Source organism: Scleropages formosus, chromosome 17 (genome assembly GCF_900964775.1).
Source record: "Scleropages formosus chromosome 17, fSclFor1.1, whole genome shotgun sequence".
NCBI lineage: Eukaryota > Metazoa > Chordata > Actinopteri > Osteoglossiformes > Osteoglossidae > Scleropages > Scleropages formosus.
The window spans coordinates 6,395,898-6,420,772 of NC_041822.1; the positions used below are offsets into that span (position 1 = coordinate 6,395,898).

General features: G+C 42.4%; 2 protein-coding genes across 16 annotated transcripts in view; both read right to left on the reverse strand.

The window, feature by feature from the left end:
- Positions 1-2,656: 2,656 nt before the first annotated feature.
- Positions 2,657-17,055, reverse strand: bdp1 (BDP1 general transcription factor IIIB subunit). 8 transcript variants are annotated; one of them, XM_029259692.1, is made up of 36 exons: positions 16,964-17,055; positions 15,772-16,030; positions 15,007-15,667; positions 14,661-14,767; positions 14,456-14,512; positions 14,062-14,196; positions 13,472-13,605; positions 12,824-12,918; positions 12,594-12,648; positions 12,314-12,439; positions 11,880-12,131; positions 11,672-11,750; positions 11,367-11,556; positions 11,001-11,149; positions 10,397-10,763; positions 9,509-9,545; positions 9,298-9,396; positions 8,987-9,221; positions 8,691-8,821; positions 8,403-8,520; positions 8,139-8,290; positions 7,851-7,983; positions 7,660-7,772; positions 6,973-7,147; positions 6,484-6,656; positions 6,339-6,396; positions 5,911-6,085; positions 5,696-5,761; positions 5,509-5,569; positions 5,196-5,340; positions 4,764-4,920; positions 4,595-4,628; positions 3,978-4,148; positions 3,546-3,870; positions 3,199-3,409; positions 2,657-3,108 (listed from the first exon to the last, which is right to left on the reverse strand). In XM_029259692.1, exons 2-36 carry the CDS (start codon positions 15,987-15,989, stop codon positions 2,962-2,964), a joined length of 5,541 nt encoding a protein of 1,846 aa, XP_029115525.1. In that variant the 5' UTR covers positions 15,990-16,030; positions 16,964-17,055; the 3' UTR covers positions 2,657-2,961. The 8 variants fall into 8 exon arrangements, with proteins under 8 accessions (XP_029115525.1, XP_029115523.1, XP_029115527.1 ...); XM_029259690.1 differs by having other exon boundaries at positions 7,851-7,980; positions 8,691-8,833; XM_029259694.1 differs by having other exon boundaries at positions 3,546-3,645; positions 8,691-8,833.
- A 2,391-nt stretch (positions 17,056-19,446) lies between these two features.
- Positions 19,447-24,875, reverse strand: part of LOC108938584 (disabled homolog 2) — a 35,383-nt gene continuing 29,954 nt past the window's right edge. For 6 of the 8 annotated variants that reach the window (XM_029259639.1, XM_029259638.1, XM_029259642.1 and 3 more), the window contains 3 exons: positions 22,367-22,515; positions 21,592-21,695; positions 19,448-21,040 (listed from right to left, as the gene is read on the reverse strand). In XM_029259639.1, the coding sequence (XP_029115472.1) occupies positions 21,627-21,695; positions 22,367-22,515 (218 nt within the window). In that variant the 3' untranslated portion in view covers positions 19,448-21,040; positions 21,592-21,626. Of the gene's footprint in view, positions 21,041-21,075; positions 21,696-22,366; positions 22,516-24,875 lie in introns of those variants that run through there. The other 2 variants (XM_029259643.1, XM_029259641.1) reach the window with 2 other exon arrangements.

Sequence of the window (24,875 nt, forward strand, 5' to 3'; positions counted from 1 at the left end):
CTTCTTAAACAGAGAAATGTTACCCGTTTACTGTATGGATTTAGCATGCGTGATATGATATTCTGTTGGCTATGGGACTGTCAGTGCAGTGTTTAGGGACAATCGCTTGCAATCCAAGACTGCTGGTTTGAATCCCTCTCCTGCTACATTGCTTTTAAACTGCTTTTTTTTGCAGTGGTGCATACTGGCACCTCTAAAAAGTAAAAGATGTTGATATAGTTTTTAATTGCTATGTGTACTGGCAACAGCATCAACTAGGTGATAACTTTTTTTTTTTTCATAAACTTAATCTGAGGTCATGGATTTTCACTCTATAGATCTGTTTGACAACTCCTCTGGCAGTCGGCAATGACCAGCGAGATCCACAGAAGTTATCCAACATTGATGTGGTGGTGCTGATGGTTTGCTAGAAGTGACTGACTGAGAGCTGACAATGGCCAGTGAAATCAGTTGTACTTAAGTATAGTTTCCAAAAACTATTCAGAAAGGTACAATTTCACAGAAATTTACTTGGAAGTAAATGTAGCTCAGTACATTTCCATCACTCACACACATACACACACACACAGAAACCGCTTGTCCTAAATGGTGTTGCAGTGAGCTGGGGCCTAACCTGGCAACACAGGGTGTAGGGCTGGAGGGGACACACCCAGGGCAAGACGCCACTCTGTCGCAGGGCACCCCAAGCGAGACTTGAACCCCAGGCCCACTAGAGAGCAGGCATAGGCGAAACCCGCTGCACCACCACACCCCCCATTTACATTACATTAACATTTATTTACTTAGCAGACACTTTTCTTCAAAGTAATTTGCAATGAACTTTATGTAGTATTATCAGCCCATATACCCACCTGTGGTGGAAAAATGATCCAAAATGTAGCATAGAAGTCACTCTCTACCCATTTACACATACACAGAGCTGTTGAAGAGATGGGCTTCTAAATTAAAGGTCTTTTGCTTGAGTGCCACTCCTGCTGTAATAATATTGATGAAAATGCTCACACTGAATTGATACTGTAAAAATATCCTGACGCTTTAATAGGTAAATCGTTATAAAGCTAAATGCACGGTTAACATTTACTCCATATGAAGTCAGGTCATGCTTGTCAGATGTACATAGCACAAATATCAATCCCACTGGCTCGTGTATGTGCATTAGAAACAATATCAGAAGATCAGTAAGTCATAAGCATAACTGCTTTTTATTTTACTGTCATGATTGCACACATTGTTCTGTGGAAGTGTTTTACACATCATTACATTAGCACACAGAGTTGGGACATGATCATCTGTACCCTGTTCAAGCTTCCTTTACATATTTTTGCACAAACGGTATACTCAAGGAATATGTAAAATAGGAAAAAATGGAAAAAAGATGAAATTGTAACACCTCTTTTAATTTAAGGCCAAGCACAACATAGACAGTTTGTACTGCAGTTCCTTGATTTTTCCTGACTAATTTGTTAGTTTTGTAGTAACTGTCATTGCACTACAAATCACTCATAGCAGCTCATTAGATAATTCAAATTAGTAAAACAAAATTTCTTTTCCAAACTGAAAATTGCTAAACACAAAATCTTCTGAAGCAGACTCCTGTAAAATCAATAACTTAAGGATAAAAACACTAATACTGAAGTTCAATTGTATGTAGTGCAGGCCTGAAAATAAAATATAATTTCAGGATTTTGTATTTCACATAACATTGACATTTTACATCAGGATAAGACATTTCAATGCATGTAAACAGACTCCAGCATTCAAACTTAAGAAATGAAGTGATGTCAGTGAGTCAAAACACTCTTCACTCAAAGCAAGAAAATAGCAAAAGGGGGGGGGGGGGGGGGACACTTTTCCCCTCAAAAAGTATAAGCTTTTCAAGGAGTATCAAGGAATACTGTGGTTACAAAACAAGCAGCACCTTGCCTGAGGTAAAGAGGTACAGTACCCTGAGCAATCTGTTACTTCCCAACAGCATTGCATGTTCTACTACTACAACATTCTCTTCTTTGGACTTCAAGTTCTTAAGACAAATTAAGAACACTTCAGACAATTGAGGCAAAAATTAAGGCAAAAAAAGTCAAGTTCAAAAATACTGTTTCAATGATTAAATGACATAGTGGAATATAATGGAATAAAATGTGTAAAATAAATAGATATTTGAGAGCCAATTAATCTTATTTTTGAGATTGCTAGTAATTAAAAACAAAGGTTTAACAAAGTTATAACATATGGGACATATCCCCCACTGTCTTTTTATTACTCTTAATTTTTTTTATTGCACTGAAGAAATACTATGCCATTAATCAGATTCATGCTTGAGGTATGACTATTATGATAAAGAGGAATGGTGCATTTTCCCCTGAATAATGTGTAGTCAGTTAAATATATCCAATACTGTTTTCTCAGTAACAGAAGAGTATACTTTAAGTCCAAAAGCCTAACTGGAATGGGGAAAAAATCATGCTTGTAGCTTATTGTATTCACATTACCTTCCTATAAGGAAATCAAAATTCTTCTCAAAATGAGCTCAATACAGCACAATTTTTTTTTTTTTTTTTAAGTTCCTGAATATGTTTTGTCTTAGTCACTCAACATCACATTCCCATTCAATAAATATTTGCACTTTTATGCATCTTCCACAAAAAAAATACTGGTTGCAAAATTATTATAGATCATTAAAAAATAAAGATCTGCATATGAGTGGAATGACATAATTGTGTTTGTACAGTGAATAGAAGTACACAACAGGGAGCTTTTAAGAGACATTATCAAGCCTACTGCTTGCCTGGATTTTTAGAAGTAAAGCTGAAGGACAAATTTATAAGTCATTTTGAACAAATGCATGATTAGTGCAGACAAAGTATTGTGCTACAGAAAGATGATTGTGGGGTCAAAAAGACAGAGCTTGACACCATGCATCTTGGCAGACTTGATGACACTTGAAATTGATGTACTGAAACTTCATTTCTCTGCTGTCAAGAGTGGGTCCTCCACCTCTGTGAAGATATCACCGAAGAAGAATTCAGACACATTTGAGGGCTCTTCGTCAGTACCTGTAGTTCTGACACAGAGTAATTCGCTTTGTCCAGGGTCTGAACTTGATGGTACCTACAACAAAATTAATTGTTACAGCATAGCAGCAATGATGATTCAACACAAAAATTTTCCATGGAGTTGTGTATAGATATGTAGGGTCACCTCTGCAGAATTAGCAAGAGGAGAGTCATCTTTGGTTGTAGAGGGGAGTGAGCAAGCCTGGTCAGGGTTTGTTGAAGTCCTGTTCCTCACTGTATGTGAAATGTTCACATTGGGTCTTCGGGATAAAGACCTGCTACTCAGAGGAGATGCGGTCTCAGAAGCACTACTGTTGGACATGAAGGACAAAAATCCTCTAGGTTTTCGGCCAGACCTTAAGGAAGATAAAATAAAGGTTTCAAATGAATCTAAGTACAAATCAAAAATCTGTGTACCTGTATCAATAGTTAAAGTGTGACTTTTGACTTCAGCTATGTCACAAAACCACATCTGCACACAGTTTCTCTCACCTTGTCAATGGAGCACTCAATGAGTGGCGTGGGCTGAGAGGGCCTATTGATTGTTTCTCCCCTCCGCTTTCACATTGTGCACCATCTTCTGCCTTTCTATCTACAGGGAAGGGGTCCAATTGGTTCCTTGTGTCCTCTGTCGGCTCACTGGATGATGAAACAGCCATAGTCTCCTCTTTTGAGAAGACTTCAACAGTAGGGGTAATTGCTGTACACTGGACTGTTGGTGGTGAAGGTGGACATGTGGCCAATTTTTCCACCTCCTCTTTAAGCTTGGCCTGACCTTTTTTAGGCTCAGACTGTTTCCCCTTAGTGATGGATTTTGCTAACAAGATAATCAAGAGTAAATATGCTGTGCTTACATTTTACAAACGCAACAGATAAACATTATAATGCCAGCAACATAAAAGGCAAAAAAAGAAATATCCCTACCTTTCCTGCTTCGAGGTGGTGGCTTCTTCCTGCCTTTGGGGGATAATGGTGGTTGTGTCTTCCTATAAGTATGCTCTTCTGTATCAGTAACCACTGATGCATGAGATTCAGCCACTGACAAAGCCTGACTCACATGTGGCTCTGCAACTTCAAGAACAGCAGGTTTTTTTTCTGAAATAAATTTGAAGCTTTTTAAAAATACATCTGCAGATCCTCAGGTTCAAAAATTGACAGCAAAGTTCATTTTCATTTTTAAGTTTTGCTAACCTATGTATGAATTACAAATCCATGAGGTGGTGCCAAAACAAGACTAATTCAGTGTTAAAAAATAAAAATTTAAACGCAAACTACACACGTGGGTATCTCTTATATGCCAGAAACAGGTTGAAAGCCCAATCTTAATCTCTTCAGTTAGACTTTTTCACATTAACATTTTATAGTAATTAAATGTATACTTAAGAGCCAAGCAGCTTCTGAAGTTTGTGACAGCAGCAGTATATCAAAATTTCTGACTGAAAAAGATGATCAGTACAATAAACTGTTTTAAATTTTATATATATATATATTTTTTTTTACACATACACACACACACACATAAAATCAGTGGTTTTTCCTACCAGATAAGTCTTCCGGATCCACCGTACTGTGTTTCTGGCAAACAGAAATCAGACACAGTAAATAAAATATTCCAAATATATCAAAGGAATCTTAATTTACCACTGCACTCAAAGGCTGCAGAAGGGATTTCACTGTAATCACCATGTGATTTGGCTCTTAGTGACAAACCTGATCAGAGGGAGTGCACCATTCAGACATCTGGTCCTGCTTTGTGACCCTTTCTTGATCCTCACACAGAGGCACAAAAGGGTCACTAATGAACAGGTTGGAAACCTCACTGCCTTCTGGCCAAGCCTCCACTGTTGAATCCAGCAGTGCCTTGGAACTAGGGTACCAACGAGAACAGATGCTTAGACACAGCAGTACAATTACAATTTGTCATCTTAATAATACCCTAGGAACCATAAGTTCACATTTTCCACATTCTACATTGTTCTCACGCTACTAAAAGATTTCCCACACTGTTTAACTGAAGGTAAAGTGATTCTAGTTATCCCAGTCCACATTGTCATGAGTAATTTGTCAATGTTAATGTACCTGCCTTAGACACAAGTTGCAGCCACCACCTGTGGGAGTGCACATGAGAGGAATGTCTCTCACCTTTGAGGTTCAGACTCAGTCACAAGTAGCTCGGGCTGTGGATCCGTGGATTCCAGGGGAGGAGGAAAAGGCTCGTCATTGACTGAGAACAGTGTGAGGACAAACGTTGGCTCTGACTCTGTATAACCTGTTGTCACTGGCATCCCTGAAAGGGGAAAGCAATGCTTCAGGCATGCACACAATGCACTGTTTACTGTAGATCAGTAAATAATTGGCTTTACAAGGAATAGTGATAAGGCAGCCCGTGTCACAGTCTGCTCTCTAAACATTGATGCTGTTCAGTGTGAGCATGTGTGGAACTTTAACAACGTACCTTCAGCCACCTGTGTAGCATTACTGTAAGGGTCTGTTTCAGCAGGAAGACCACTGGCAACCTGCAAAGGTCACGCTCAGCATTAGTATTAATCACTGTGAAAACCCACACAGTGACAACAAGTGGTCACAAGTTACTGCAGTTCAAAATTTCAGGCATCCTGGGGAAGCAGACAAACTGAACTCACATTTGCACAAGATGACCCTAGGTCCATTGCTGCCTCTGCCATCCCTTCCTCCACAGCTTGTTCAGTCTAAGAGTAGGCAAATGACCACAAATCAGATGGATTGTCCTGAAAAACATGGGACTTGGCAGACAAAACACTGATATACTGGAAAGAAACTTTTACCAGCACTTGGATCTAAAATCACACAAAGCTAAAATGAAAGTGTGAGAACACACCTTTCCTGAACTCATGCCCGTGACTTGTATTACTTGCATTGCCTCATCTGTCAGACCTTCAGTTTCTTCTCCTCCACTAGGTGATTTAGGGCTGATTTTGGGATCTTCCATTGAGTCACTGATTACATTACTGACTTGTTGTTTTTCTTCAACCAGAAGTCCAAGTCCAGGAATCCTGATAAAACAAACTGATCACTCATACAAAGAATATCGCTCTCAGTGACTGAACATTTGTGTTAATCTTCTGAATTCATATTCTGGCGATAAAGCACATGCCAAATTTGTGAAATAAACATTGAGTCCTGGTTATGCATGAGGTACACAATAAAGCCACAGAATTCATTGTCTTGAGAAGGAAGTTTATAGCTCAAATGGGTCTTTTCTTACAATTTCCCTTTTTATTTTGGCAAATGAGCAAGCAAATTTACCTGTTCTTATCTACAGGTGGTACAGTTTTTAAGTCTCCATCTTCACTGGTATCTTTCACTAAAAGAAAAGAGAAACAAAAGGAAATAATGAGGATGTGTTAAAAAATGTGAACTTCAATGTTTTTCCAACATTAGATCCTCTTACATTCACTGCTGTCAGTGCTTTGGGCCACAACAGCCGGCGGGATTCTGGAAGCCCGGCTCAAGTTGGGTCTGGGTTTGGGGAACCGACTCCGCCTTCCCTGAGGAACTGGTTTTGAGGCAGGTGTTCTGTCCACAGAATCTGGGCCTACAGTTGAATCTGAGGAATCTTCAACCCTTCAATACCAAGAAATAGTTTACTATGATGAAATACATGTATTCATTTCAGTGATGCTTTTCTCCAAAGCGACCAATGGTGTTTAGCTACTTACAACTATTTACCCATGGATACAGCTGGATAATTGTACTGGAGCAATTCAGGATAAGTACTTTGCTCAAGGGTACTACAGCTGCCACTTGAACCTGTGACCTTTGGGTCCAAAGGCAGTAGTTCTAACCATTACACTACCAGCTATCCACTGGAATACCACACAATCTGCTGCTATACAAATTTCACATGAAGGAAGAGTTAAACATTCTTACATCAACGTACCTCTGTGCACCATGAGTCTGCTTGTCTGACTCCTCTGCCTCATTTCTCTCTGAGCTCGTCTCCTTAATGACATTCTCAGAGTCTAGCTGGACCTCTTCAGCAGGCTTTTCAGACACAGTGCTCACAGGAACAGCAGCAGCAGCAGCTGCTGCAGCTGCAGCAGTAACACAAATTGCTGGACAAACACACAAACTTAAATAAGGTTCAGTTGGACAAACTGCATGAAAAACTGAATGATAAACAAAAAATAAAAGTATTAAAATCATAGTATACCCTGCACAGCTGATATCAGGTTCTTATCCATACCTGATTTTTCAGTGTTTTGGGTCTGTAAGACTTTATAGTTTTTTTTTCTGCTACGTTGTGTGTTCTATTACCTCACTACTTTATATTAGATTTTGTTTCTGCAGGATGTTCCCAAAGCTAGAGGTCATGAGAATCAAAGCACCTCGAACTAGGTTACAGGGTTGTGAAAGTGGTGTCTAGGATGTGTATTTGAGGAAGGGGAAAAAAACAAGAGGAGGGCATAAAGGGCTAATGTGACTGATGTGTTTTCTTGGATATGTACGGATCAAGAAGGGAGAAAACAAATGGTGCAAAACTAAGTCTCATTACTGTCTCCAAAAAAACTGAGAATTGAGCATTAAATACATCATTGAATCCAACAGGGCAATGCAGCAATTGTACCCTCCACAGTCTGTCTCAGGTTATGCTGGCTTCCCAGAGCCAGACCTTTCTTCGGAAGGACACTTTGGACTGATGTGGCCATGTCTGCAACCCCTTCCAGCAAGCCTGCCTCTCTGAGACACCAGCAAAAAAAGTCAAAAGTGAACTCTACTCAGAGTTGAAAAAGAAAACATAGCATCTTCAAGCTATACCTTAATGTTTTGTCGAGTTTCAGACTCTGCTCATCCCGTTTTTCACTGAGTTTTGGGGTGATAGGCTGATCATTCTCTGCATTGTTTTCTTCCTCATTCACAGGTATCTGGAGCACTGGGTTCACAGGAACTGCTGTACGAAAAGCATAGTTCTGATATACTTTTACTGAAGAGAAATCATACCTGAGAAATGTCATTAGCCATGTACAAACTTCACCAATTTAAAAAATAATAAATCTAATATGTACTCATAAGCTGCACTGTTTGCTTTTCATATGAGCTACTCACATGTGGATAGCGCATCGTTGCTTTGGGATGTGGAGGTATGTTGGTTTTGGACAGCCTGGCCCAGGTTGGGCTTTGGGAACTGCCTCCTCCCTTGACAATTGCTCTCGACAGAAGAGTACGAGTCTTTTGCTATATCCAGAAAAACTTCACCTCTAAAACACAAATTCAATCTGTGTGTTTATTTTTGAGGGCGCTTACATTGAAAGGTCGCAACATTAAAAAAAAAAAAAAAGTCTTGCACTAAAACCGACAGTTTGCTACTACCTCGCAGGTTTGTCTGAGCTCCGGTTCTGCTCCTCTGACACTTTTTCACTTTGCTCTGTGGTGACTGCTTCAGTATTATACAATTCAATATTTTTGTCTTCAGTAGGCTTTTGAGAAACTGCACAACAGAAACAGCAACAGAATTGAAATAGAAAACATGTTAAAATAACTACAGTTGCACAACTCAAATGGGAGAAAAGTGAAGTGACAAAGTAAAACTGAAAAAATGACTACAAAGATACTGAGTGAGCCATTGAATATTACCAAAAATAACTAAAAAGTTCTTACCCACATCGTGTCCTTCAGGATGAATATCGCCTGTTGTAGGTAAATCAAGGCTTTCAGTCGGAGGACATCCCTGGGGAGCAATCTGGACTAAAGGATCCACGCTCAAGATCTTGTCAAATGATTCTCTGCAACTTAGAATAAACCTGCACATAATACACGATTCAGTTTATCAAGGTGTCACAATGAACTGCTGAAGGTTTAGTGAGACAAACTTCATTGTAGCCAAATATTTCAGATCAGTTACATAAGCAGAAAACACTACAGCGGCACAAAATCACAGTATGTCTGCTCCTTACCTTGCAGATGAACCAGTCTCTGAGGGTTCTTGATCTAACTCTCCTGATGTTGTGAACTCTTCAGTAGGATTCACTTCTTTAATAGGTTCTGATGCCACCATGTCAGGGATGGCAGAAACGACACACTCAGGGGCTTCAGGGCTGCACAGTGACTGGACCATTTGACTAGACGAAAAAGACTTGGGCTCCTCCAGTAAGTCTTGGCAAGGAGACTCCACTGCAACACTGAGATTTTCTTAGAAAAAAATAATTTACAGATCACTTGCTGATCATTAATATGGTGGCAAGTAAAGGCATGGTGATATTCTTACCTGTATTTTGTGCTTCTTCGATTTGGGGAAGTTCTGAGTCACTTATGGACAGCAATGTTCTAGCTGCCTCACATGCACGCTCTGTGTTCTTTGCAAGTCCTATATGGAAGACCACCAAAAGCAATTTATCAGGTACTAATAGTTCAGCTAACTCGCGGTAGAACTTTACTATACAAGTTAAGAAAAAGAAAGAGGAAAAAGTCAAACATACCATCCAACTGCTCCGGAGAAAAAGTTCCAATCATGTCCTACACACAAAAAACCAAAACAACACCTAATTAGTCATATCCAGCAATGACATAAATCTCGGTGCAACATGAACACCTAGCAAAGGTGAGCACAGCGAGTGCGAAACAGGTAGGAATGAGACCCAAGAGTGGTTCACCTGCAACCATAATACTCAAAGGGTGATGACTGCACACTGGAGCACCCTGAAGCAGCCCCTGGCATGCTCCGAGGTACTCCCTGTGGCACTCAGCATGTTGGATACATGCAGAAAGAGTTCAAACTGTGATCACAACACGGTGACACAAAGGGCAGGGTTTAACACCACTGGGAAAACGCAAAGTACACATCATGTACAAACAATAGACATGAAGTCAACTGGAGAACTGATGACAGCCAGAGATGTTCTTACAACAGATAGAAAATTAATGGCTGGAGAAGCATCGCTACCCATAACTATTAAAGATCCTAGCTGCAGAAGTCAAGCATGCAACTGAAAATAGACTGTGGCCTTAAGTCGTGATATATGCAATATATTCAGTTAAGCCATGACCTAACACTGGACTTTAATCTGAAATGTTACTCAGTCCATCTACCATTTTGTGTCTGTTTTGTTCACTGAAAATAGTGTGAAAGACAGATGTAAATGATACCTGTTTAAAAAAAAAAAAAAAAAAACACCGAATTTAAGGGAACTAAAGATATTAAACAGACTAATTCCCCAAAACAGGGGGGAGAAGAAGAAAAAAAAAAAAAAAAAATATTGACCTGTCAGGTAATTCTCAATCATAGTCAGACCAATTATCAGTCAATGGTGGTTATAATTAACTACTCTTGTTGAGTTCAACACCTCAGTCAACACTTCCATACACACCTCCTCCATGGTCTCCTGCACCTCTTCGGGCAGTGGCACTGGTGAGGAAAGGCCAGCAGGCTCAGACAGAGGAAACAGGGTCTCTTCCTCTGGGTTTGTAGGGCAAAGACCCTCCTCTTGCTCATTGTTACAATCATCCTTGCTAACCTCAGGTGAGGATGGCTGAAGGCTGACCAGTTTAGAGTTGCTCATACATCCTTTCCTATTAGTGGCAGGCAGATTGGGCTTGGACTTCCCAGTCCGCCTTTTGCTGTGTTCTGTTGAGGAGGTCTCCTTCTGGGCTGGAGGAGAAGTGGGTGGAGACACTGCCTTGTTGTCTTCTTCAGCTTGTTTCAGGCTCTTAGAGAGCTTGGGAATCCTTCCTGACCTGCATGATGCAGTTAGGAAGAGCAATTCATGGAACCGTCATGAAAATGACAACTAAACGTCAAAGGGACTTCCTTCAGTTTACACAAAAGGAAAATGTACTTGCATTAAGTTAGTTTATCACATGATCAAGTGAAGCAAATGAATGAAATCTAAGTAAAAAACAAACATTCTGAGAAAGCATCTCTCAAAAACTAAATAAAAAATATGAACACGAAAAAAGAGTGGTGAATGCTACCTGGTGGGCTTGTCGAGCATTTCCTCCTGTACTGTGGAGGTGTCATGCTGCTCCTCAAGATCTTCTGCTGTGCACTCCTCGTCAGAAGACAAGACCCTTCTCATCTTCTTTGCCTTCCTCCCTTCCAAATCAGATGCTTCAGCTTCGACCTGCAGTGACACAGAAATGTGAACCCATGTCTAGGGACATTCTAACTAGTGGCCACTCAAACTAAAACTCAAAAGATGTTACAAGCAATCTGACCAAATACAGTGCAAACATCACTCATATCTATATGTATGTTCATATAACCTAAGGAACAATTTGACACTTTTAATTTATTACCACTTGCTTCCTTCTGAAACGGTATGTGAATGTAGTCCATACCATGATGTGATCATCATTACAGTCTACGTTTTCTGTGAAGCCATCATCTTTGCTCTTTTCTGGTGATTTCGAGGTCCTTTTTGCTCCTTTCTTGCCTATGTTTGGCAACGATTTCCGAAGACGTCCTCTAGATTGGGCTGATTTGGGCACGGTCTCCTTTCCGTTCTCCTCTGCAACACCTTTTGTTGAGCTTGATGTGAATGTTAAACATAGAACTGTGACATTCACAGAACAAACCAGGACACAAATCAATACACTAAATTTTATATTTATGAAGATTCCTAGAATGTCCTACAATCAGTTACCTAACAGCCTGCTCAGCAGCTGACTGGGAATCAGTGACATCATCGTCAGAATCGCCAAAGATGGCCAGCACCTCATCATCTTGGCAATAAACAAGAGGATCCATTAAAAATTATCCTGATTCCAATGACAGCCATTTAAAAATGATAAACTTTTATCACTAGTTTATTCAAACTTTGACAAAGGTTTTAAAAAAAAAAAAATCCTCACCTACTGATTTTTTTATCCTTTTCCTATTTTTTCTCTCCAGTTTGGGCTCTTTTGATGAGACCTCCTTTGCCTCCTTTTCAGCCTTACGCTTATTCCTATTTCGAGTGGCTGAAGTATTGTCTCCGGGCTCCAGTACATTGGAAGAGTCTTCATTTTCTTTTTCTGCCATCTCCAAATCACCCTCAGCCATGTTGTTGTCTACTTCATCCTCAACTGTATCAGGTGATTCACCAGCTTGTTTTTCAATTTTATCTGATAGCCAGAAAGATAGGCAAATCAGACAGTGACACAAATGACAGAAAAAAAAAAAAGAAACAACACACAACTTTGCAAAGTCAGTAAACCAGCCTGTTTAGCTTTGTAATAGTCACAATATGTCAGTCACTTTTTTTAATACTTAAAACAATAAGTGAGCTACTGGCCAAATATATTACCTTTTCGTTTACGTCTTGGTTTTTTCGCAGAGTTTCTATTATTTTTATTTTTCTTCATTTGGTCGGCAGCCAAGATCTTCTCCAGCAACATGCTGAAAAATTCCTGATCATATGGCCGCTTTTCTCCTGAAAGAAGATGCACCAAAAGGAGAGTTTATAGTTTTTGATATCCAAGAATTTTTTTAAAGACAATCTTCTATTTCTAATTAAGAATCAGAGTTACTCCCATGAATTCAGGATATAATACAACAGAATAAGCTGTGCCATTTTAATTACTTACGGAAAGCTTTGTCAATCCTCCAACCATTTGCTCTCTCTTCTTTTTTGAATTTGTTCTGTGTAACAAGAAACACTTAACTAAGCAACCACAGTTATGCTCCACTGATAGTTTTGAATGATAACACCTCCAGACAGCCTGAAATTGTTCAAACAAGCTTTGTGATCGATTATGAGTCTGCCTGTCTCTTAGATGTTTTCGCTAGTGTCCTGTTTAGTAGAAGGAGACAGTACCTTGATCTCAGTCCGAGCACGATGGGGGAAGAGCTGACCTATCATTGAGAAATCAGTTCCCACCATGCTGATAGCTAGGAAGAACATGTCAGTCTCTGATGGGGGGGGAAACAAATGCAGTATATCAGAGCTGACCACACACTGACTCATTCCATGTGAAATCAGTGAAGACCCAACTGATCTCAACACCTGGAGCCATGCCAAAGCACCAGGTAATACAGAGTGATGTCAATGACTTCAGGTGCTCTCTATAGGTATTCCTGTTTTCCAAACTCAGATTTGAACCAGCTTTGGTCTGGCTAATAATGAAAGGAGAATCCAAAACAACAATGACAACTGAAAGCCATCAATCAAGCATCTGAATGCTGCAGATTTAACATCGGAATGTTTTATAGAAGTCAGTTCTCACTCTTTGAAACAATAGCAACCCCATCTCAAAAAATGATTGCTATTGTTCCTATCAAAAGGCATTCAAATTAAAAACATGACTCTGTTCTCTGGATGACGCTGTATTGTTTGATGGAATATAAAAAGACTTAGATGTGGGCAACAGATTTTTGTCAAAACTCCAGAACTGCACAGAAATTAAAACATCTTTTCTTCAGTAATCACACACAATAGATCATGACCGGTCACTTCCATACCTACCTTTATCTGACCAGTGCTTTGTGTATTTGAGTTTCCTGAAGCTTGAATAGGTAGTAGTGGAACCACGCTCAAAGACTGGATCAGTGTTCTCCACTATCGCGGGGCCTTTACTTCTCTGGACTTGCACAGTTAAACTACAATGGATCAAATGTGTACACAAAATTGAGGGGCAACAAATAAACGATGAAAGAAAAACCCATTTACAAGAATTGATTCCTGCAGTTCCCACTATAACCAGGCAGTGCGCTTAAACCTCTGACTCAACTAAGAATTCTCCAACAAATTTAGAGTATTTTCCTCTTAGGTGTTTGAATGTTCTAAAACTGAGAGTTATTGGTTATTATATGTTTACTTATTTTATTTCATTTTTAAATTCCTGTTTTTTTTTTTTTTTTTTTTAAATGACTCAAATACTGACAACAATTAAATGAAAATGACTATAGGGAAGGTGGGTCCCCTCCCCCTCCGGCCCTACGCCCTGTGTTGCCAGGTTAGGCTCTGGCTCCCCGCAACCCTGTGTGGGACAAGCGGTTTGGACAATGACATGACATGACTATAGGGAACTTTGGTAATCGTGATACTTATGGTACCTGTTTTCATCAATAATCAAGGAACCATCTTCAGCCACCTTCACCCTGGGCACCATCAGCTCCTGCTCCTCTTCAGCTTCATCCTCACCATTGTCATCTTCCTCTTCAAGTCCCATCTCAATTCTTTCAGGAAGCCTTGACAAAAGACATTTCCAATTTACAGTAAAATGGTGTACTTACCACAACGGTGCAGAAAAGAACACACCTATTGCAGTGTGAAGACAGAGATACACAGTATAGGACATACCAGTCATTACTAGTGTCACACTCCTTCATGATACAGCCTCAAGTCTTCACTTATTCTGTTATTTATACATTAGCATTATTCAAAATACAGTCTTTAGAAACTCACTTGTTTAAAATTGCAATTTCGAGTATTGAATAACATCCTTACTCATCTCTGGGTGGTGCAGGGTTCCCGTTCTCTGGACAGTTATTCACCAGCTGAGATCTGTGAAGGATTCAAGAGGTAAAGTCACCACACAGCACATTTTCATGAGGTATTCTATGCGTCAAGTATGACCTTATTATACTCATGCAGCAAACACGTAATTCATAATACTGCTAATTAACACTGACTTCAGGTTTTCTGCACATACTTCATTGGATTGGATGGCGGCAGGTAGTAGATGAGATCCCTCATGGTCATCTTGCTAGTGTCTAGAGGGGTTTGGAATTCAAAAACCTGAGGCTTGCTGCTCTTTTTCTGTAGAAAGGGAAGACAGGTGTTTTAGTGAAACACTGCAATCACATCGTTTCAAAACGCATAACATTCCCCAGGAATACATCATGAAAAGCACCAGAATGACAGCTGACTGACCCTACACATCGGTGAGACTGATAAACTGAGGAAGCAGACGCGTACCACACTGCAACTTCCCCAGGTGACAGGTGTGGAACAAAGTGAAATAACACATTCCAGCACCCTAGGCTGTCTCATTTTACCCTCTCCTTTTCCCTCTCCTTCTTCATCTCCTGCTTCATTAGCTCCTTCAGCCTGCGGGCTTTCAGTATCTTCTGTCGGTCTGAGGAAACGTGCAGCCCTTTCAAGGCCTCGGTGGAAGTTGAGGGTAAGGCCTTCTCTGATAAAGTGCTGCCTTGTGACACCTTTGGAAGGACCACAGAAGGCACTTGGGTGGGGGTCTTGGTGTTTTTTACATTTTGCTGAGTCACGGCTGCCAGGTCAGTAGACCGGCTGGAGTGCAACGGTGTGGTTCTGTCATTTTTCTCCCCTTGAGAAGGAGCTCCACTCTTAGGAGCAACCCCAGGGAGAACTGACAATGTAGAGCCAGGCGTCTCCTGTGTTCTGGACTGCCTCGCCCCACCAGATGTTGTTGGCCGGTCCGGGGACCTCAGACCACGTGGGGCACCGCTCCCTGCTTGCGCCTGGTCCTCCGGCAGCAGGGCAGGACCCTGCGGATCGGATCGCAGCTTCGCAAGTGCACGGCCAGTGGAACCGGTCGCATTTACAGAGGGATGCGCGGCCCCTGGAGCGACCCTGGGCTTTGCCAGGTTGGGCATGGCAGAAACACGTTTCCTCCTCGGTAGAGAGGTGGCCACAGGGGTGCAGGCACTAGAGGTCTCCCCATTTTGAGTGGTCTGCTCCCTGAACAAACACAAACATTTAAAAAAAAATAATGCAGTGAAAACCTGTACAAAAGACAAAGCAAACATCAATTACGGGACCAATCAAAAGCACCGAAAGCTTACAAGCTACCAGAGGAAGTCTCTGGCGCCGCATCCGGGGCGGAGGTCGAGCCGGCGGCGGTCTCCTCGCCGTTTTCCACCGGCTGCTGCGACGGGGCGGTCCGGACCACGTCCTCGGCCGTGGACCCAAGCGCCGGCTTGCCCTCCTCCCCGGTAGACGCCGGGCCCCGACCGCCAGGCCTCACGTTGGGCCGCACGCTGATCCTGGACCTGCGCATCATCCTGTCAGGATGGCCTGAACCCCACGGTCAGGAGCAGGGCCCTGTGTGGGCATTTGACTACACATTAATTATTAATATTTCATGCAGTCTTAGTAGACATTACCGCTATAGGAGAGCAGTGTGTGCAGGGACAGAGCTCCGCAGAACCAAGTTATAACCCTTGGCTTTCGCAAAAAGTACCAAAACGTCACAAAATGGCTCTACATAACCAATGGCTTAAATTGTAATTCTTTATTCTATAAATCACAGCTCAGAAAGAGGTTGGTAAAACTCTTCGGGGGGACAAAAGGTCAACAGAGATATTTCCCAGAGAGGTGAACTGATCAGCACGGAAACGAAGACGAAGTTCATTTAATGACGCTATAAAAAATAAATAAAATAATTTTCAAAAAGAGCGGACATCAAAGTATTGTCGGGAAAACTAGTACTGCTGGTGAGTAACTTATCAATCATGTGAGCACTGTGGACCACGGTGGGGTAATATTATATTTTCATGCGGCGAACAACCAGCTCGTTGGTTTCGTGCCCGCGCGACACCACAGGCTCGCGAGACGCGCTCCGCGCGGACACTGTCACTGCTGACCGCGCAGATGAGAGCCGAGATTAGAGCGACGGCACGAGGCGCTGTGCCTTTAATGGAGGAGACGGAGACAGAGGGCGCTTCCACAGCAGCTGCTCACCTGGGGAGCCCTAACACAGCTCGCACTCCCCCTGCATGCTGACTAACAGCCACAAGAACTTCTTGAGGAAGAAACTGACAGGGAGAGAACAACGACTTTACGACACCTCGTTCATCTAGACTACAGGCATCGACATGACTGTCCATGCATATTTTTGAACTATTCATTTTTGCTTATGCCAAAGGATGCAGTACTGAGTTACACAGTGAAACATAGATTTTTCTGAACTGCACGACCTAAATGCCTGTCTGAGTAGATCAGCATAATTACAGCACTTACTTAAAGACAACTCACTTTTTTCCAGATCATGTCATAAGGCTGCGCAATACCCAAAGCAATCCATTCAACTTTGGCCACCACCTACTCAACACGCTCACGCAACTGAGCTCACCATGCCGCTCTTAGTGACGTCAAACCCCGGAGCCGGTTGTTACATGAACGGGCCTCTTGGACGATGTAGTTTCAATTCCCAGACGAGACCATACATTAAGGCTTTCAAGGACTGCATTTCCCAGAATGCAGCGGAAACGCGCTGCTGGTGTGTGGAACGGACCAGTAGTGCTGGTAGTGTTTCCACGTCAAATATAATTGCATATTTCCAAAGTGTTTCATCACATGCTTATACAACGGGCAATTATATGAGCGAATTTTAAAACGATAATTAAATGATGAATGCCAACGGTCAAAAGTGTCTGCTATAGTATGTTTAGAGCCATTTTGCTACATAAAGTACACGCTATCGTTTCCTTTAAAAGTGTTTTGTAGAAAGTTCCATATGATGCGTGTGCGGACACGGAGCGGAGGGGCGTGTCGTGTCGTGTCGTGTTTTCGCCGTTGTCTCGTGATGTGGGGGTCCCCGGTTCGATTCTCGCTGTTGTTATCATGACAGTTATGGTGCCCATTGAATCGATCGAGGTACCACCATGGATAGTGAGAATACACCCTGCTATGTTAATTAAAGTAAATTACCGTAAAGCATTTACACAGCGCAGAATAATAAATAGATGTGCGCAGGCAATCCTGTAAGCATTGATTGGCAGTTTCCTCTTTCAGCTTTTATGTAATTGGATCCGATCTTTCTGTCAGTGTTCTCCTAGTGTCTGAGTAGAGCCTGAAACATGGATCTTGTTCGCATGTTGCTTCCCTGCTGTGGAGGACAATGAATGACATGCAGTCGCTCAGCGCTCAGGACTCAGGAGTACTGTAACTGTCAGCGGCCCCCTTTTCTCTGCGTACAGTGTATTTCATTAACAGCCTACCGGAAAAGAAGTGAGGTATTTTAGAAAGACCTCAAGATATGTGGCAAACGTCGAGACGCATCCCCTACTGCAGTTTGTGTTCTGTGTGAGTGTGAGACACGTCCATGTACACAAGTAGTGTATAGGATGAGATAGGCCCACTTTACCAGGGTACACGCACCTAGTCCCTGGGGGGAATTCAGTGAAACGGTGCTGGTGACGTTTCACAAGGTGCTTGGTCTCTGCTGACGTCACATCCCACCCCACCCCACCCAAGTCAAATGACGCCCGTTTGCGACTCGAGGCCAATGTGCGTCAAGAAAACATTTCTTACACCGTTGCTCCACTGCCAGTCTGTACTGCTGACCTTAAGCGTGGCAGCTTCATGGATTCATTTTTACACCATTTACACTGACCTGACCATCAGCTCTCGGCAACCGAAACTGGGATTTGACAAGAGTACGTGACATTTTTCTACCCTTCAGTCGTCTGCTTTTGGTGACTGCGTGTCCACTGGAACTTCATCTTCTGCTCCTGAGCTCCGAGGAGATGAGCCCAACGTGGTCTTCTGCTGCTTCAGTGTCTGACAAGTTGCACGTTCCAGAATACCATGCTGAACACCACTGTGGTCCTGAGCCATTGTTTGCTTGCTTCTGGGATGTGAACTTCCACGAAAGGGTCCCCATTCTCGTTCTACCCCTTTCATCAGTGAGACTTTTTCACAAACAGGATTGGTCCATCACACCATTGTGTGCAAACTCTTGATATGAATGTGCAGAAATCCCATGCGGTTTCTGAGGTGTTGGAACCAGTGTGACTGGCACCAGTAATCATGGTACATTCAAAGTCACTTAGACCACACATCATGTCCATTCTGGCATTCATTTTTAAAGAGTAACTGGACCTCTTGATCCTGTCTACAATGCTTTATGTGCTGCGTCACAACCATATGCATATAATGTGTGTGTGTTTGTGTGTAGCATCCCGACCAACGTGTACCTCCCTTTGCACAGTGATTCCAGGATAAGCTCTGGACCATCATGACCCTGGCAAGGACAAGCAGTTAACAAATGATAGTGAGTGAGTAAGAGTTCTGTTTCAGTGACCAGGCGTATTCATAAAACATCAAAGTGTATCAGTTAAGGGGGTGCGGTGGCGCAGTGGGTTGGACCACGGTCCTGCTGTCCGGTGGGTCTGGGGTTCGAGTCTCGCTTGGGGTGCCTTGCGACGGACTGGCGTCCCGTCCTGGGTGTGTCCTCTCCCCCTCTGGCCTTACGCCCTGTGTTGCCGGGTAGGCTCCGGTTCCCCGTGACCCCGTATGGGACGAGCGGTTCTGAAAATGTGTGTGTGTGTGTGTGTATCAGTTAAGAGCGTATATGTATATTTGTGTGGTCATTTTCAGATGCTCTACTTACATACTGTACATCCTAGAAAGTTACCATTTAATTTCCACACTGTATTGGAAACATGCTCAAAAATTGCTGACGTTTTTAAAAAGGCACATGCTTTCATTAATCAAATTTTTTCCTTTATTATAAGGCAGAACTGAATGTCATACACTTCATGAATACAAATCATGTTGCAAAGGAATATATTTACCAAGGTAAAATTCCAGTTTCTTGCAATAACTACATGAACTCAATTTTGTTGCGGAACATCTAAGATGAAAGGTAGTGCACAGAACACATACTGTACATACTCACACACGTACAAAAGGACTTTGTCATAAACAAGCCCATGAAAATTTCCAGTACAAGTCATGTTCTTTTCTAAATTTTCCTTGGAATATAATATGGAACCTCTGGACATTAATCAGAGATGCGGTAATTCTTTAACATGTTTAAAAAACTCCATGCTTTACTTCACCATTATGTTAACTTGTTTCAAATGATGCAGCCCAGAAATCCTTTTTTTTATCAAGACCGGATGCTTTTTTCAAGAAAAAAAATATCATAAACTCATATTCTGTCTGCAACCTCTCAAAGGGCTGCTAAAACTTTTTTTTTGTTAATATTACTGATATGGAAGAAATTCCTGGTGTGCAGTGAAGTGGGTAGGTGACGGCTGAATGCTACTCTACATTACAATATTCTGGCATACAATATTACAGCATCTAAAATACCTGTTCATTTGGCATGATGAGTGCAAAGGACAGAAATTATACTACAACTACAGAAGATGCGACTAAGACCACTTTGGACGGTAATATCAGCTAATCGCTCTACAATGCATCTTTGCTCAAATCCAGAAATCCAGTTAAAAACTGTAGCACCTGCTTTTATGTTGTTCTTTGTCCCAGAAACAACCCAGCTATCCAAAATTACCATCATTGTACCATATATATTGCATTATACTGTGATGTTGTGCTGAAAACAGCACATTCTCTCACACATGGAGCACCCAACGTAGCCAGTACACAGCAACTAGTTCTCAGTACACGTACTTATCTTCTCAGTAATGCATTTTAGTCTTCTGAGCACTTCTTCTTGGTTTAGATCTTTTGCTGGACGTGGCACACAGGGTGGTATGAAAGCACTTTTGTACGGAATTCATTTTGAACCTAAGAAGCAGCATGTCAACCTGTTCTTCAAGCAGATGGCTCCCTTTATGGTTCCAACAGGACTGATTTGGCCCTGCGTGATACTCTGCAAATTGACATCTCGGTGGAAGCAGCCAGTCACTGCTGAACGGAAAAACACCGTGAGGTATTTTATGACCCTTTCACGGCACATGCTACTGCCGCACAAGAAGCAAGAGCAGACAGACAAACATACATGGAAGGAGATACAGTCACCAGCAGTTAATCCACACACACAAGGAACATCAAGCGATGTCTTTGAACCTTCCCTTCAATATAAGACAGTGCCCTCCTAACCTGTTTGGTGTTTGCACCGCACACAGTGTGGACTTTTACTCTGAGGCCTACAACGTGCAGCAAGGAGAACTTCATTTTTTCAAAAACCACATCGTGAACTGCAGTAGTTCCGTTTCTGATGTGAACGACTGCTTAAGCGATGTTTGCACTGATGTCAAAATGTCAGCAGCTGGAACATCTGGAGCAGGCTGGGAAGATGGATGAAAGATTGTTTACATCAGGGCATGGCTTGTGGGTAAACTTTACTTGGCAGTCTTCCTGGTAAAGACAAACAGAAAAAAAAAAAAAAATCTCACACCTCGGCATCCTGAGTATTTAATTTCACCGTCGAATTGAGAATATAGGAAATTTCAGTCGTTTAATAAATAAACCAGTCATTCAAACAGCCAACTATTCAAACAACCAGTCTGTAACTTTTATTTAATGTACAAGATTTTCACAAGCACTTGGTCACAAAACATTTAACGACACATTTTAGAGGAATAAAAAGGGAAGGAGACCAACTGCCACTATTGGGAAAACTGAAAATTATCCTTTGTCTTTTTACTGCATAAGAGACCGATCGAGACCGACTCCTGGACAATAGTGTTAAATTACAGGTGAAGATTAAACTACATTTATTTGGACGGTACTGTATGTACAGTGTGTGAGGAGAGCCACGTCTCCTGGCGGCTCATAATTAAACGAAATCAAAAGATGTCGAAATGATGTCAAAAGATTGTGCAGGCAGGTGGGTGACATAACGGTGGCGACGGATGAACGGCCTTTGCAGCTTTTAATGGTCTCACTGGCATGCAGGCCACACTCACAGAGCTGCTGAAGGAGTGGACAGGAGGCATCGTGCTCATGCAAACAGGTTGCCGAAGGGGTCTGCGAAGGTGCCTGGCACAGCAGGCTGGACGGGTGGTGCGACCTGACACGTGCACACACACACACACACGGAAAGAGCGACACACTGTTCAGTAAAGTCCCGCACAGATTGCACAACATTCACATTTTTACAGGGCAACCCTCCAAAAGGATGGTCATTTTCAAATCTGAGCTCTTTATAACTGCTAGATGTACGTCGACACCTCGCGCGGTTTATATGTCAGTTCTCGTTTCTTTTACAACGGACTTTTCCCATTTTGATTTTGTACTTGTCATCAAAAATGCCACTTTTTCCAGAGATGAACTTTTGTGCGAGGAAGTCACGCATGGCAAGCGTTAGAATTAGCCGGAACATGCAGTTGATTGAAGTCTCTGTTGAAGAAGGATCCGTTCTCTTTAAGAAACAATCACAGCTCATGTGCACCCGAAATGTCACATTTATTCAAGAGGCACCGACATTACCTTCCGCTAACAGACAAATACTGCACGTGCCTGTTCCGAACCTCTCTCACCGATGTGACTTTGACTTTGGCAGCAAAAGGGTTTGTACCACCTGGGATAGTGTTTAAGGTGCTGTTCTTTTAGTCATAATTAATGAATAATTTTTAATGCAGCATTTTGTTCACTCATCAATGTAGTCACCCTTGCATTTACAATAGTCACAATTGAATACAGTAAGGTATGGCCAGGTACAGTACAGGCTAGGTACAGTACCTTGGCCGGGGGTACCGCTCCAAATTGGTCAGAGCTGAAGGGGCTTCCAAAGTGTGTTGCTTCAGGGGCTAGGGCTGCAAGGACGGGGGCCGTGGGAGCATTGGGGGCACCGGAGGCAGGGGTGAACAGGGTGGCAGGATTTGGGGTTTCTGCAAGAGAATAAATGGTGGTAAAATTAAGAACCACTCCAAACATCATTAGCAAAAAAACACACACGCACACACACACACACCCGAGAGCAGGACCCGGTCCAACCCACTGCGCCACCACACCCCCCAGCAAAAAAAAAAAACAGACCGATAAAAAACTAATTAAATCATTTTTAGACCATTATATACTGATATGTAAATTTACCCACTGAAACAATTTTTTTATAAATTAACTGCTGAAAAAATTGAAATTTGTGCAACACCATTATAATGACACATCGCAGCTACAAAAACGTACAGTATATTCCACTCATATCTCACAGAAATATTCATGACACCAATGCTAACGGTTCATCAGCTTTGAACCTCTATGTGAGGGTGGATTATTCCAGCAAATTATGTAATGAACTTTGTATTTTATACATTAACGTGTTTGCGTGAGTAAGGGGATCTGTGTAATCTCGTCTCATTTTAGTGGTAAGTAGCAGGAGGTAGAGAGTGTGACACAGAGGACTCCTCGACGGCGACATTGAGCTCATACATAAGAAATGCCTCTACTCTGACATTTAAAACCGTGACAAACAAATTGTGCGCTCAAGTTAGATCCTTCCCATTCAAAGCATCCATATAAACCGGAGAAGTGGCCGTTATATTGCTTTCGGCCACAGGCAGGACTCTGTGTCGATCTATATAAGGTCAGTTTTGGATCAGGTTCATAGACGACGCTTTGCCTTTAATGAATTTCTAATCAAAGTTTGTAATCTGAAAAAATAAAAAAATAAGGTTTCCACAAAATATATGGCTTCAGAGCAGTTTTAAATAATTTAGTTTGCACAGCTTTGAACCACAGAATAATTGTTGCTATTAAGACCACTCATGGTACGACGTTAAACTCAAGAAAACTGTCGACAATGACAACCAGGAACAGAACCCGAATGAAACCTCCATCACAAAGACTCACCGCTCATTTAAAGAGACTTTAAATCCACCAAATCATCTGGAATCCCTGTTTCTTCCTCACCGACCTGACAATCAACACAGGCTGAACATCTGGGTATAGCTATAATTTCATTATTATGGAATGCATATCAAATACATCACTTATTACACTGTCCATTGAGTTAATATTATTCACTGAATGTATTTTTATCATAAGGGGGGTGCGGTGGCGCAGTGGCGCAGTGGGTTGGACCACAGTCCTGCTCTCCGGTGGGTCTGGGGTTCGAGTCCCGCTTGGGGTGCCTTGCAATGGACTGGCGTCCCATCCTGGGTGTGTCCCCTCCCCTTCCGGCCTTACGCCCTGTGTTGCCGGGTAGGCTCCGGTTCCCCGCGACCCCATATAGGACGAGGGGTTCTGAATGTGTGTGTGTGTATATATATATTTTTATCATTTACAATACTCAAATTATGTTAAATGTGACTTCACTTAATTGCTGGAAATATACAAAGGAATACCAGTTCAGAGTAACACTGGCTTCTTGTTTGAAAAGAGACTCAGTATGGGATCTTTTTGACCCACTTTCATAATAAGGCTGAACATCCCTTTTTGATCCCTGTCTTCAAATTCCTCAGTGCGCACACATGAATGTGGGCAAAGCAGGAGCAAATACTATACAGCACCAGAAACCAGTGCTCCGAAGCACACGTGTTCACACAAACACGTTCATGCACTCTTCCACCGACACACACCTATCTACATGCACCTTCCCTCTATTTCCATACATACACACACACACACACACACACACACACACACACACACACACACACACACACATTTTCAGAACCGCTTGTCCCAGACAGGGTCACGGGGAGCCGGAGCCTAACCCGGCAACACAGGGCGTAAGGCCGGAGGGGGAGGGGACACACCCAGGACGGGACGCCAGTCCGCCGCAAGGCACCCCAAGTGGGACTTGAACCCCAGACCCACCGGAGAGGAGGACTGTGGTCCAACCCACTGCGCCACCGCACCCCCCTCTATTTCCATACAGCGAGTTCCCATTTCTTCGACAGCTATATACAAACTGTTGCTTTATATGACACATAGTAAGGAATGTCGGTAATGTTCACTTCACACACTATTTTATTAACAAACTTGACTGAGATTTATTGGAGGTGGCTAATTAAGATACTGAGTTCTGGGTATAATAATTACATATAATAAGGCACTGAGGGGGCACAGCGGTGCAGCGGGCTTAGACGGGTGCCGCTCTCTGGTGGGTCTGGGGTTCAAGTCCCGCTAGGGGTGCCTTGTGACAGACTGGTGTCGTGTCCTGGGTGTGTCCCCTCCCCCTCCAACCCTGTGCTGCTGGGTTAGGCCTCGGTTCGTCGTGACCCCGCTCGGGACAAGCAGTTTCAGC

Bases quoted from the DNA above. Each gene is read 5' to 3' on its own strand.
- bdp1 (XM_018759012.2), bottom strand. From the start codon at position 15,989: ATGATGCGCAGGTCCAGGATCAGCGTGCGGCCCAACGTGAGGCCTGGC. The intron at 12,440-12,593 runs GTAAGTAATTAA...ATCTTCTTTCAG, and splicing joins GAGGATTGACAAAGCTTTCC to GAGAAAAGCGGCCATATGAT. The intron at 6,657-6,972 runs GTACGTTGATGT...TTGGTATTGAAG, and splicing joins CAGACTCATGGTGCACAGAG to GGTTGAAGATTCCTCAGATT.